The following is a 13789-nucleotide window of genomic DNA, read 5'->3' as shown; positions in this document are numbered from 1 at the left end:
TTTTACAAATTTGAATTTTACTTACATCCAGTTTTGTGTAAGTACACAAAATAAATAAATAAAAAATCTAATTTGTCCTAAAAGCAATTAATGTAATTTTGCGAGGTCTAAAAGGATTTTATTAACTAATAAAAATTTGTCCAATTTGGCGTATGAAGTCACGGAAAACCGCAGTATTCCACTTCAGGGAAATAGCCTTGTTTATTGCAACTAGACTTTTTATATCATAAGGCGGCAAACGAGCAAGCGGCCGCCTAAATCCACAGAAATGCCCGCTGCCCAAAAACATCCGCAATTACAGATACTTACTCGACGAAGAAGACGCACATTCCCCTTCCTATCTGTCTCCTCCACCGTCAAATCCGAACGGGAAGGGGACTAGAAGTAGTAGATGTTTGGTGTACCTGATGAGGCTGTGGTAGGGGGCGGAGGGGGCGAGCGGCGCGGGCGCGGGCGCGTGCGGCTGCGGCGAGGAGATGGGCACGAACACGTTGCTGCGCAGCGCGGGCGAGGCGCCGCCGCACGCGCCCACCGGCGACGCGCCCGGGCTGCCCGACCGCGAGCTGCCCAGCGACACTGCACGACACACACTTCAATTATACTACTATACTGATATATTTAATGATTCAAATTCCTTTATTAAAACTAGAATTAAAAATTATTATTTCAATTAAGATCATACCCCTTAGCAGTATACATTAATTTATTTCTCTTTTTTGTAGTGAGCTTCAGTTTTGTTTTTTGTTTTTTGGCTGTTCATTCTTTGTTATTCATTTGAACTTCTAAACTCCACGCGTATGAAGTCGTAAGCAACAGCTAGTCATACTAATATTAACTAATATTATAAATGCGAAAGTTTAGATGGATAGATTGATGGATGTTTGTTAGAGTTTGTAGCCTAAACGACTGAACGGATTTCGATGAAATTTGGTATAGATGTAGAGGACAGTCTGGAATAACATATAGGCTAATCACTTTTGTTTTTTTTTTTTAATTCCACGTGGACGGAGTCGCGGGCGAAAGCTAGTATATTATAAATGAGAAAGTTTAGATGGATAGATGGATGTTTGTTAGAGTTTGTAGCCTAAACGGCTTGATAGATTTCGATTAAATTTGGTATAAATGTAGAGGATAGTTTGGAAGAACACATAGGCTACTCAGTTTTGTTTCAATTCCATGCGGACGGAGTCGCGTGCGAAAGCTAGTGAAAGGCAAGCAAGCAGTGTTATACCGAGCATGTTGGCGGCCTCCGTCTCGTCGGGGTCGAAGCGTCCGGCGACGCGGTAGTGCGGCGGCGTGGTGTCGGACTCGCGCGACGTCTCGTCCCCTTCCACGCACGTGCCGCTCGACGACAGCGACTTGCTGCTGCTCCTGCAAATACACAAGGCTGATAAGCTTGAAGCTAGTTTTTTCAATTTAATAAAAATCTAATAAAACCGTTTTGAGTTATCTATAAAACATATTTCGATTCTTTCATATTTATTTGAAAATTTTCAACTTTCTTTTTTTTATAACACAAGGTAGCAAACGAGCAAGCGGCCACCTGAATCCACCAAAATGCAGATATGACATCCGTAATTGCAGATGCGTTGCCTACCCTTATCCGACGGAGGAGGAGACGCACATGAAAAGGATATTTCCCCTTCCTATTCATCTCCTTATAAGAAAAGGGTGGTAAAGAGAAAGGGACTTAAATTAGGCCTCCAGCACCACACTCATCATACGAAACACGGAATTGCTTCCATTTCACGACTGTCTTTTGCTTTTCTATAAGAGGATATATTTCATACACTAAATCGGTATTTGATCGCTAAAGGAAGGCATGGTCAAACAAAATAAATCAGCTTGAAAATACAGTTTAAGTAATCTGAATGAGGCAGTAAGTCTCTTATTCGCGATTCAGACTTGGCCAGTACAGTTGCAACGGCCAGTCGTAGATTGTATAGACGTTACTGACCAACTGTACTGGCCAAGTGAACCGGGCATTAATGTTTTTAGCTGTAAGAGTGACCTCTGATGCGGCGTGTGCGAGGAGTGCGCCAGCGGCGTGTTGGAGGAGCGCGCGACGCCGCGCAGCGAGAGGTGGCGGGAGCAGAAGCCGCGGCGCTGGCTCTCCTTGGTGCAGCCGTCCTTGGAGCAGAGCCGCCGCCACTGCTTGCCGTTGAACTTCTTGCGAATGCCCGTCGGAGTCGACACCACGTCGCCCTTCTTGTACTTGTGCGGGGTCGCCGCTTGAGATCTGAAATACATACACCGCTACTAACTATTGCTGTTGATAGCCGTCTTACTGATAATCCAGCTTTTTAGTGAAAAAATATTTGAGTTATTTTAATAAATACAAATCTTTCCTATTTATATAATTTTGTATGAAAATTCATCACTAAAAGCCCATCTAAGTAACCAGAATGTGATCATAAGTCTGTTATTGATGATTTATACTTAACCGTTAAATGTTTTTTTTTGTTTTAAAATACCGTAAATTGAACATAAATCAAGAGAAAAATATTTTTTTTTTTAAATAATCTTTTGGGTGTGGAAGAAAAAACTGATGTATAGATGCATCATCATGCATTTAAGTATAGATCATCATTAACACACTTACTATCACATTCTGGTTATTTAGATGGGCCTTTACTGATGAATTTTCATACAAAATCTACACTAATGCTTCCCTTTAATCACCATTAAACGACTCTTATCATGGCAGACTTATTTTTTAAAGAAATAAGGTATACAAAGACTCAATAATCATCATATCCCTTTTTTTAATTGCTCTATGTAGTCCGTTCTCTTCAAAACAAAAAACTCGAGATTTCTAATGTGTATGCTTATTAAGATTAGACATCATAATTATTGAACAAATGTTTAGGGTAATTCTCTTCATAACTGACCTGGGAGTGGGTGGCTGAGATCGTGGCGTGAGACTGCGTTCAAGTAGACTGGATGTGCTGCCTCGGCTCTGAAGACTGCTGCGCTTGCTGTTGTTACACTCTACATAACAATTTAAACAATATAAATACACATAATATCTACCTTGATTGTCAATATAACTAACAATTGACACATGTTACTTTCAAACGTAAACTTCGTATGGTACGTACAGTGTAAACATACTAAAGAAATTCAAAAAATATACCTATAGAGAATGTTCCTCACTTAAAAGATCCTTAAAACCACATGTAAATATAATTAATTTTATGTTGCGATACTTATTTTATAACAAAAGATGGGAGTTTATAAATTTTTTCTACAACATGTCAATAAAAGGTGGCATGCTAAACTTGACAACTAACGTAGTACCTTTCAAAGAAGTTACCGGTGAAAAAAATTTTCAAATGTCTAGTCTATATTGTCTTAAATATTTTTGAAACATACCCATATGTGAAGCGTCAGTGGGGAACATAATGTCTTCTTTCCTGAGATCATCATCGCTCTCGCCGTAGTCGTCGAAGGCGCGCTTGCGCAGCTCGTCCATAGTGCCGTTTGCTAACCCTCCGCCTGCCACCGCACCAGCCATCGGAGATGATGTGTAGAAATGGCTGCCACAGATCTGTGTAACACAAATTAAAACAATAATGATTGATGGAAAGAAATCCAGGAACGATAGATATAGTTCACTAACTCCCACGATGTCGCTACCTGTGAAGGTGGATGGTGCGCACGCAACATCTGCGGGTATATGGCAGTAGCGTTGCAATCGGCGTCTTCCAACTCGTCAGCCCATGGCGGCTGCAGAAGCCGAATATCCGCGCGCTTCACCTCCACCGTGTCCTTGCACACCTCGCCCTCAAACACCTACAATAATTAAAAAAGGTATAGTGCAAACTATACGCTTCCATAGTCCTAATTAAATTTGAAGGTCACTCACCCTAACACGAATTCTAATAGGCGAATTGTGCACTTCAAACACGAGACCTTCTATAAATACACTCTGAACACTCTCCCTACTGTGGTCAACAGTCCGGACCACACACGCAGAGCCTATCTGAAGATGGCTGAGCTGCGGACTGGCGTCACTGATCACGTCGTACTTGTTCACACCGAATACGTCACTATACTCGACTGGCTCGTTCTCTTGGCCGTCCAGTTCCACTAACACTTTACAACCTTCCGCCTGCCGGATAACCCCAGGGACGTATAAACCTCGTTGCTTCGCTAACACCCTGTGATCGCGCCACTCTGATAAATCTATATTTGGGTACATTGTGTACTTTATTTCGGACGGCGGTGGCGACCGTTGCACGATAGGAGAGGGCATAACAGGTGTGGTGTAACTGGGAGCAGATACGGCAATATTTGAAACGCAACTCCGATCGATCTCTTCGAACTCCGATGGATCGAATTTGCGTTTTTTAGGCAGGTTTCTCGGCACTGGCGCTGTTGTAGTTTGTTGTGCCGAAGCTTGGCCGTTACTAGTGCTACTGGCAGTGCCAGGATTAGTCGGATTAGCCATTGTGATGTTTGGGGTTGGGTTTGTTGTGGATTGAGATAAGCTGACCGTTCCCACGCTACTGATCACCGAAGCGGGAATCTGAAAAAAGAACAAAATTGTATTAAAACGTGTGTTTCTGTCACATTCATATATTGAACTAGGGTTCTTAATTTCATTTCAAAACGCGCTGCCGCCCGGGAAATGCCTATCCATGTCAGCTACCTTCCAGTAAAAGTCCCGTCGAAATCAGCCTTGCCGTTTCGGATTATATGTATAGATCCAATTTTATTATGTATATAGGTAGATGAATAACGGTGAATGGACGATAGCAGTTTAAAAGATTGTTATGACGTCACCTGATCATCGATGTCCGCATAGAGAGCGTGCGCATGCGCACGGTAGTGCGGGTGTGCGTGGGTGTGGGGCGGGGCGTGTGAGTGCGGCGGGGGGGCGCCGCCCGCGTGCGTGCGCTGCATCACCGCCGGCCGCTACCGCGCCTCACTCATTGTCCATCACCTGAAATACACCAAAAAATTTTTAATATTCACATATCACAGCCACGTTATAAATCCCTGGTGGTATTTTCTAAATAATACGAATAAAGGTAAAATTTCAGGTTCAGTTGTCGCGTTGTTCTGTTATATAAAAAAAAGAAATAGTTTTTGTTATAACATTTTGCTTTTATTAAGCTATAATTAAAAAAAACTTAAGCAGCAATCAACCTCCTTTACAAGGAAGCGACAAGCACAACAGCTGGGTTCAGTTCATTGGCTGCCTTCGGCTTCTTGACTGCTTCCTAAACTTCTGGGTAGCAGTACTCCGATCCCAGGCGGCAAATTCCTCCTTTGACTACGCTGCCTCATGTAGGAGCAACACTTCCACATCCAAAAGGAGGAAAAAAAAAACAATAGTCACAAGGAACAATAATAATAGAAGACTCAAGCCTAAGCGAATGATCAAATCAGCTTGTCCACGTTCTTTTTTTGGAACACGTGTGTGTGCTGTCAAAAGTGACAGATGACGTTTTTTATTTTTAAATCTTTTGACAGACACATTACACAGTACATAATTGCTGTTCTCATGCTGTCGCGGATTACAAGATTCGAAACAACGATCCGGTCTCGATTGCACTATCTATAGGGAAAACCATAAAATGTTTACTACTATTCGCCACACCTTAACAACAAACCAATCGTTTTCAGTTTTATATCATCGCCTTTTAAACCAGCTTTCTCCAATCATTCTATATTATGTTAGTAACCATGGGGTTAAGATACTATTGTTTTACATTATTGTACAATGACAATAGTGTTATGACCCCAACTATACAATGTGAATAGAGTCGTCAATATATGCTAAATAGAGATTGTGGTTCTTCCATATTTAGATAACTAATTAAAATAAATATTATCCCTCACAGACGCTTATTTAAAACAAACAGCGATTATATTGTAAAATAAAGAATAATTCTACTATCGTTTGCAATAAAAAAAACTAATATTATTTTATACAATCAAAGAGAATAAAATTGCGGGTATTTTTAAAACATCAATGCTAATTAGATAGAACTATGGGACTAAAAATAGGGATCCCTATATTGCAGTCAGAGGTTATGTAATGTAATAAAAAAGAAAACAATATTTACCTTACCATAAATAAAATCACTGAACTTTATAATGTAGTCCCCTAATTTTTAACCTGGCTTTATATTAGCGATAGACTCTGATTTTATATAACTAGACATATTGAAAACAATTATATACCAGCCGTTCTACACGTAACGAGAAATCAACTAATAAAACGTTGGTTATCTCGACAATAAACATATAATGACGTTAATCGATAAATGCCATATTGATATAGACAAAATATGCATTACGAGTTTGTATGATTAATTATAATGATATCACACCACACAAACAAATACATACATTTAACTACAGTAGAACCTCAATAACTCAAACCTCGGTAACATAAAAACCTCTATAATATAAAAATAATATGTTCCCTTTCCATCAGAGCCCAGACCTCTATAACATAGTCCCTTTATAACTTAAAACCTCTATAATTTAAACCCTTTATAATTTAAACCCTTTATTATTCAGTGCATTAGCATTAGAATGGATAAAGTTAAGATTGTGTATATTAGCGGAAGTTTTAAGGTAGCGCCAGTGATTGAGAAATTGAAAAGCAAAAGGTTAGCGTGGTATGGACATGTTATGCGACGAGACGATGGGGACATAAGCCAGAAAGAGTTAAGAATGAATGTGGATGGCTACAAAGTAAGAGGAAGACCGAAGAAAGTATAGATGGATTGTGTGAAAGAGGATATGCCTAAGGTGGGGGTGGATTCAGATATGACGGCTGATAAAGATGTATGAAAGAGCAGGACGTACTGTGCCGACCCTGCGTGAGGGATAAGGGCAACTTGATGACGATGATTATTCAGTGCATTGGCGACTCTCTCTCGGTCAGACAAAGTTTTCAAATAACCGCATCAAGAAGCGTTCAAAGGGTTGACTATGTCTAATTATTTATTGTAACACATCATAATATACTTAAACAAAACTGTGTGATTTTATTCTTTTTTTTTACAAAAAAAAATTAACGAGCGGAAGCAAGTCAATGCGCAGAAGCCGTGGTAATAATCAACTCATGCGATAAACTTAAAGACAGGGATCGTAAACCAGCGACTTGACTTGAACTTTAATTGAGTAGATATCAAAAAAGGGGAAATATTAAAGAATAAAACAAAAAAATGAATTAATAAAATTAACTGTCGGTTAATTTCTCCGTTTTGTTTTACAAAATAAAAAAAAACATTGTATAACATTCTTTTGATCTAAAAATTTAGTACTTACAGCTTCACTCAAATTTCGTAGTAAAACATTTGGAATACACTAATAAATAGACCAAAATATGATCGATATCTAGAAAAGGTTTACAATCTCTGGTTATGGGATGAAACGAAATATTTAAGGCGGGAAGTCAAGCTAACTGGCAACATGACGTCAGTCAGGTAAGTAATCAGTTCAGCTCTGTTTAAATCCTGTTAACGTTTTCTGATAAAAAAATTATAATAAATAATCAAAGGATAACATTAATTTTTGAACACGTAACATATTTCCTTATACTCCGTACTGTAATTTCGTAAACAAAATATAATGTGCCAAAATTTTACCTACAACGTGAATTAAACTTCAAACTTTTTAAACATTTTTATTAAAACTTTTTGCAGAGCTAAATAATACAATTACATTTTGAGAGCATAAAATCAATGTACGATTCTGAAAAGGCTTGTAAATTGCTCGTTCGAATATAAAAATGTGCGCGAACAAAACACTAGGCGCGCCTCGCGGAAGTACTTTAATGGTTGGAAGTTTTTATAATTGGATAGGCAGTTGCGTTGGGATTTTCAATTCATACATTCACAGCCGTAGTATGGGATAAGTACACTTCGCGTATACGACAACCGCAGTGTACTCAAGCGATCGTATTCGAACCCGAGTATAGAGCTGAGAGATAATTGGCGATATGATATCTGATTATATACTTTCTTTTTGATCCGACGATAATGAAATATGCAATATAACACTTTTTTTTGCGTTATCAAATAAATAGTAGCCATTTTTTATACAATAAACGGAGGTAAACGAACGGTTTATTCACTGATAACATGAACACAATCAGATTTTGCAAAAAAACAGGTCCGTGGAATATTGCTGCACCGAAGTAATGCAAAAACGATTTATATTAACAAAATTAAAGATAGCAAAAATGCGTCAAGCATTAGTTAATTTTAATTACATAGATACATACATTTTATTTTATTATTAACCATTGCGTAATATCGTTCCTCTTAATGCCTACGTAAGTCAAAACCCGTTCCGCTACGAGCAGAGATATAATAAAAAAAAGTAGAGGAAAACGGTCAGTGAGTAATAGACCTAAAGTTGTTTCAACACAATGCAATATTTACGCGTTTATGTCATACTAGATTTCGCCCACGACTCCGTCCTAATGGAATTAAAAAACAAAAGTGAGTAGCCCATATGTTCTTCCAGGCTATCCTCCACATCTATGCACTTCATTGAGATCCGTGCAGCAATTTAAGCTACAAACTCTAACAAACACCCATCTAAACTTTCACACTAATAATATTAGTTAGAAGTTAGATAGGGAACAAGAGTAATGTTTAATCTAATGCAAATACAAAAGAAGTGTCACCGTCGTGATTTATCAAGCACTAGCTGTTGCTCGCGACTTCGTCCCCGTAACATTAAAAAAATAATAAAAATCTATAAAGCTATTTAATGGTGAAAGAATTTTTGAAATCGGTCAAGTAGTTTTTGAGTTATTTCAATACATACAAATCTTTCCTCTTTATAATATTTGTATAGGTAACAGGATTACCAACTAAATTAACGCATCTGACAAGAGTTACATCTCTTATAAAAGCTGCAAAGAGATGGAACTTTGTTCCTTGAATGGTATTAAATTATTAACTAATTGCACTCCAAGGTTTTCATATAAATATGTTGATTATCAACTTCATTGACAATGGATTATGAATCCTGAATTGAGAACATAAGCACCTATATTATCGCTATGTTAGTAAATCTTAAAAATAGTTTACTTGCCATATACAAAACATTACCGGAGACATAACAATATAACTAATATCAACAATTATGCTATTTATATTATATTGCCTTTTGAGAAAAGGCAATTCGCCAGGAAAACGGATGATCGTGTGAGATTACAATGAAATGATCGGATTTATTAGTTTTGCGAGTAACATCAGTAACTTGTTAGTTTTTAAAGAGATAAATTATAAGGGGTCTACCAAGAAAATTAGCGAGATAATATTCATCATGTTCTACGGTCATGTCATGTAGAACGGGATAGTTTTCGTATACAACAGTCGTCGACATTAAATTTTTAATTTACGAATACTTTCTAGGAAATTTTCGTGTTAGGTCCCAATATACCTATAAATCTTGCTTATATCACTAATTGCCTAATAAAATCGGCTCTATTCGAGTCTAATACAATAACTTTAATCGCACTCTAAACAGTTTATAAATAGTATCGGAAAATATTGACACAGGACAAACTATTGTACAAACAATATGTCACAGACTAGATAACGAGCAAGTAAGACAGGACAGAAAGACAGGTGAAAGGTTACACTCTGTTATCTTTAACGGTATCTTTTTCTCTTTTACGCTATTCCTTTTAGATTATACAAAGTGCAAAGTAGAACAATATTTCTGGACATAAGATTTCTTTAACATTTAATAGGTATATGATATTCCAAAATAATAGTTACTTTACCTACGAGTACTCAACAAATCGTTGCTTACACAATATTAGTAGAAACAAAGTTTTCTTACCTTACCTTTAGCTATAGATATTACACCATCACGCTACTACTGTCCTTTAAATAATTAAACAACATATCACTGATCTGTACTTAGAACAATACTCAAGTTTGATTATTTCATAACACTTACAAATATCAAATTGGTTGAAATAGGCTAAGTAAACACTAAACAGTAACATAGTCATAGTTATGAATCACAAACGTGTTCCTTCTTGTTGCGGACGTTGAATTAATCAGAGATAAAGCTGGCATTGGACCCTAGCGTATGTTAAATATTAAAAACAAAAGCGCGTTCAGACATGTCCGATCTAATGCCCGGTTCACACTTGGCCAGTTGGCCAGTACAGTTGTACAGTTGCGATGGCAAGCGACACTCATTGGCGCCTGTTAGCTTTTACACTCTGACAGTTAATTGACAGTCCAATCAAAGATCTACTGAGTAATTTGTACTGGCCAAGTGTAAACTGCGCATAAACTCCTCGTCGGCCTTGGTGTGGTCAGGATCGATGTACTAGTAGGGTCACCATTCTTGAGAAATTACAGGTAAAACTTTAAAAAAATTGACCTATCGGAGATAGAGGGTGATAAAGTTGGTGAAATTATTTAAAATGCTCATCTTTCTTCAGAAACAATCGGTTTCTGTTTTTTTTTTTTATTAAGACTGGTAAGTTTTGATACAAGAGCTTCGGTCGCTGAAATCCACGCTTCGGTTGACCTTTCGTGAGCTGAATATCATTTTTTAATTATTTAAAGTGGCTATTAAACGATAAAAGAAAAATATGAAAAATCTCAACGTGTGGTCCACATAGCATACAATCTACGTTAGTGCTATAAACTTGGTAATAGTATGCACGTAGGACGTCTGTGATAACGATGATAAATACGGGAGTAATTGTGTTTGCTGCGTTCATATGGATTCCATTTAATTTTACTAATACCTGCAAAAGTTTGAATGGATGGATGTCTCAGTTTAGATATAAGTGAATACATGTGTAATGGAAATACTCAAAAACTCGTAAAATTTTAGGACGAAACTATCTATGACTGCAACTAAAAATAGGATTTTTAACAAATACTATTGTTAATTTTCTAAACGTTGTCCAAAATGCTATGACGAAAATATTTATTACATACTGTCATGAATATTTTACCCACGTTATCAACACAATACGATGACTAGATGTCACCTTCCTTACGAATTACCTTTTAAATAATAAACCGATTGGATAACCTTAGTGTAATTAATAAAATAAGAATTACACGCATAACAACTTGGTTATAAACATTTTTTCTCTATTCTATTATGTCTATATGTTATCTGTTTAGTATTGTTTGAGTTTAAACTATTCCCACTATTGATAAACTTGTAATAAAACAGATTTTCTCTAACTTCCGTTAAAGAATAAAAGGGATGATAATATTTGTGTACGAATCGTCGATTATTGAAAATTCATGGTCACTTTGAAACAGACAGCAAACTTTGTAAGTAAAAAAATCTTTATAGGAGGCAAAAACCCACTTTGCATTAGCGGAGTAAACATGGTTTAAAATAACTTTGGTGTTTACTGAAGGGAACGTATTTTAATAATTCTATAGTAATTACATTTTTATATGACAAAGGCAGATATGCTATTACGAGCGGTTGGTTCTCGCGGGCTCACGGGCGTGACGCAACATCCGGCAAACACTGACACACCGATGATCTGTGGCTCAACGATGCGGCTTAACTTTATTGTTCTACAGGCAGTGTGTAACACGACCATCACATATTAACATAACACATTACATGTACAAGACAATTACGGTATAAACCCCTTACACTAGTTAGTAACCCTAATGCTAACTGAGGTCGTCTTTTGCCTTGGCGGCACGATATTAATTCGATAAATTTCGGAAAAAAATATCAATTTAAACAAAACTGCTTATTGCATTTTATTTAAATTAAAACATTAAATCTGTAATCTAACCTTCACAATAAAATTAATTAAATCCTGTTTCCATCCCTACACGACACGCGTGAGACATAACCTATTTCTGGCTTTTCACTTAGGTGCGGCAGGGTCACCTACTTATCGTGCTTTCAATACATTTTAACTGTCGCATATTTCTATCACGCAAGTTACGACTTAACTTATAATTAATTATATGATGCTTCATCATTCGTATCGTAAATTCAGTATACTAGAGTTTTCATAGTATCAATTATAAAGGCGTAGTATTTCGCGTGGGGAGAACGCTCAGACTCGACTAGTTCCATGAAAACATCTGTTCAAATGTCAGATTATTCACACGCTAAATTGTACCAGTGAGTATACCTAGCCTACAATCATATACTATTAATAGATACTAGCTTAATCATTACTTTGAGTTTTGTAAAACAGACTTGCTATTTAGACAAAAAATACATCGCCATATTTATTGACAACTACAACATAGACATGCACCTACAAAGGCTACTTTGACTTCTACCTATTTACCGCAATAGTAGCCTGTTACTAGTAGAAGCTTTGCCGATGGTCTCCTGACGTCACGCGTTAACTGACGGTAAAAAGCAGAGGAGAGCGGGAAGCGGCCGGTGATAGTGGGAAGGGGAGTCATCGGCAAATACCTCACGCGTTTAATAACAAACCCAATATCAAGGAAATAATCACGATAAATGACAGTAGGTTACACTGTCATAAAAATCTAGTGCACAATAAAACTATAATGTTTTGTCATTCAGTTAGGCTGACTCACAACAAGGAATGTGAGTTTGGATAACCTCAATATGTATTTTAAAAATAACAATTACTCTGTTGACAGGTTTTACATGTTTTTCACGCATGTGTAATCAATTTATGTTTTTATGTTTTATTTATTTATTTAAATCTATGACATAATGCGGGGTACGTGTGTGCGTGTTTAGTAGCAGGAATATTTTGTTAACACCTTATCTGCCATCTACTTGGGCTGGATCAATTTTGTATGTACAGTCGCGTCAATCCGCGGTGTTGAGAAAATAATTCCTTACTCTATGCCACGAGACACTACTACGCCTTTTCCTACAAATAACTAAATTGATAGCAGTGAATGGCGCAACTAAAGGATAATAATAAACAGAAACTAGTCATGTATCACTAAGCAACTTTCTTTCGTATGGACACATTTATAAGTTGCGTTGTATTGGTTTTTGTTCCACTTCTAGTTTCAAAATGTTCAGACAATTGTAGTTTTTAGGGTGGTACACTGCCAGTATCCCCAACTGTACATCACATAGGCATTTAATGTGTTAAAGGTACAATAATAAGCATTATCATTCTAAATAATCAAGGTGGAAAATAGTAAAAGTTGATGAACAATAAAATCACTAATTAGCTGCCTTTTGGGGTTTTATGGATGAATTTGATAATCGCTACCCATTTAAAACTTATCAGAATTATGAATTTGCTAAGTTCTGCATTTCATAAGGATAAAATTGGAAATAAGTAATGTGCACCGTTTACATACATAAAATCAATAAAATTCATAAATACATCATGAAACATATAACAAAACAAGCACGAAAATACAAATAATACTTCCTAAAATTTAGGTTCTTAGACTTTAGACTTGTAATTGTTGGTATAAAAGCAAATATGCTACAGTCCAAACTTTATATTTTAAACTAGACATACCAAATTACGGCTTATTGCAATTTCTTTCTTTTACCCCCCCATTATCCATTGGAAAATTGGAGCCGCACATAAAGAGGATATTTCCCCTTCTAATGCATCTCTTTCATCGTCATATCCATGTTCCCTTGCCATCCTATTCTTATGAGCAAAAGGATGGAAAGGAAATGGGACTAAAGTTGAGCCTATGTACCCACACTTAGTATGAAAGACCGAATTGCTCCTACTTTGGAAAGGAATTCCATAAAAGTAAATATATTTTTAAATAAACAGTATCATTATTAATTTGGGTAACCATTTATTAATGGGTCACTATACGAT

General features: G+C 36.8%; 1 protein-coding gene across 6 annotated transcripts in view; it reads right to left on the bottom strand.

Annotated features, from left to right (window-relative positions):
- Positions 1-13789, bottom strand: part of LOC106110333 — a 31644-nt gene that overhangs the window by 16213 nt on the left and 1642 nt on the right. For all 6 annotated transcript variants that reach the window (XM_013292106.1, XM_013292107.1, XM_013292112.1 and 3 more), the window contains exons 2-9: positions 4789-4948; positions 3869-4531; positions 3640-3795; positions 3376-3550; positions 2892-2991; positions 2012-2239; positions 1232-1371; positions 405-576 (exon numbers count right to left, since the gene is read on the bottom strand). In XM_013292106.1, the coding sequence (XP_013147560.1) occupies positions 405-576; positions 1232-1371; positions 2012-2239; positions 2892-2991; positions 3376-3550; positions 3640-3795; positions 3869-4531; positions 4789-4908 (1754 nt within the window). In that variant the 5' untranslated portion in view covers positions 4909-4948. The remainder of the gene's footprint in view (positions 1-404; positions 577-1231; positions 1372-2011; positions 2240-2891; positions 2992-3375; positions 3551-3639; positions 3796-3868; positions 4532-4788; positions 4949-13789) is intronic.

The sequence above is a fragment of the Papilio polytes genome, unplaced genomic scaffold (assembly GCF_000836215.1).
Source record: "Papilio polytes unplaced genomic scaffold, Ppol_1.0 DF820678.1, whole genome shotgun sequence".
Classification (NCBI taxonomy): domain Eukaryota; kingdom Metazoa; phylum Arthropoda; class Insecta; order Lepidoptera; family Papilionidae; genus Papilio; species Papilio polytes.
Note: the sequence above shows the minus strand (reverse complement) of the source record. Positions and strands in the feature narration are given on the sequence as shown.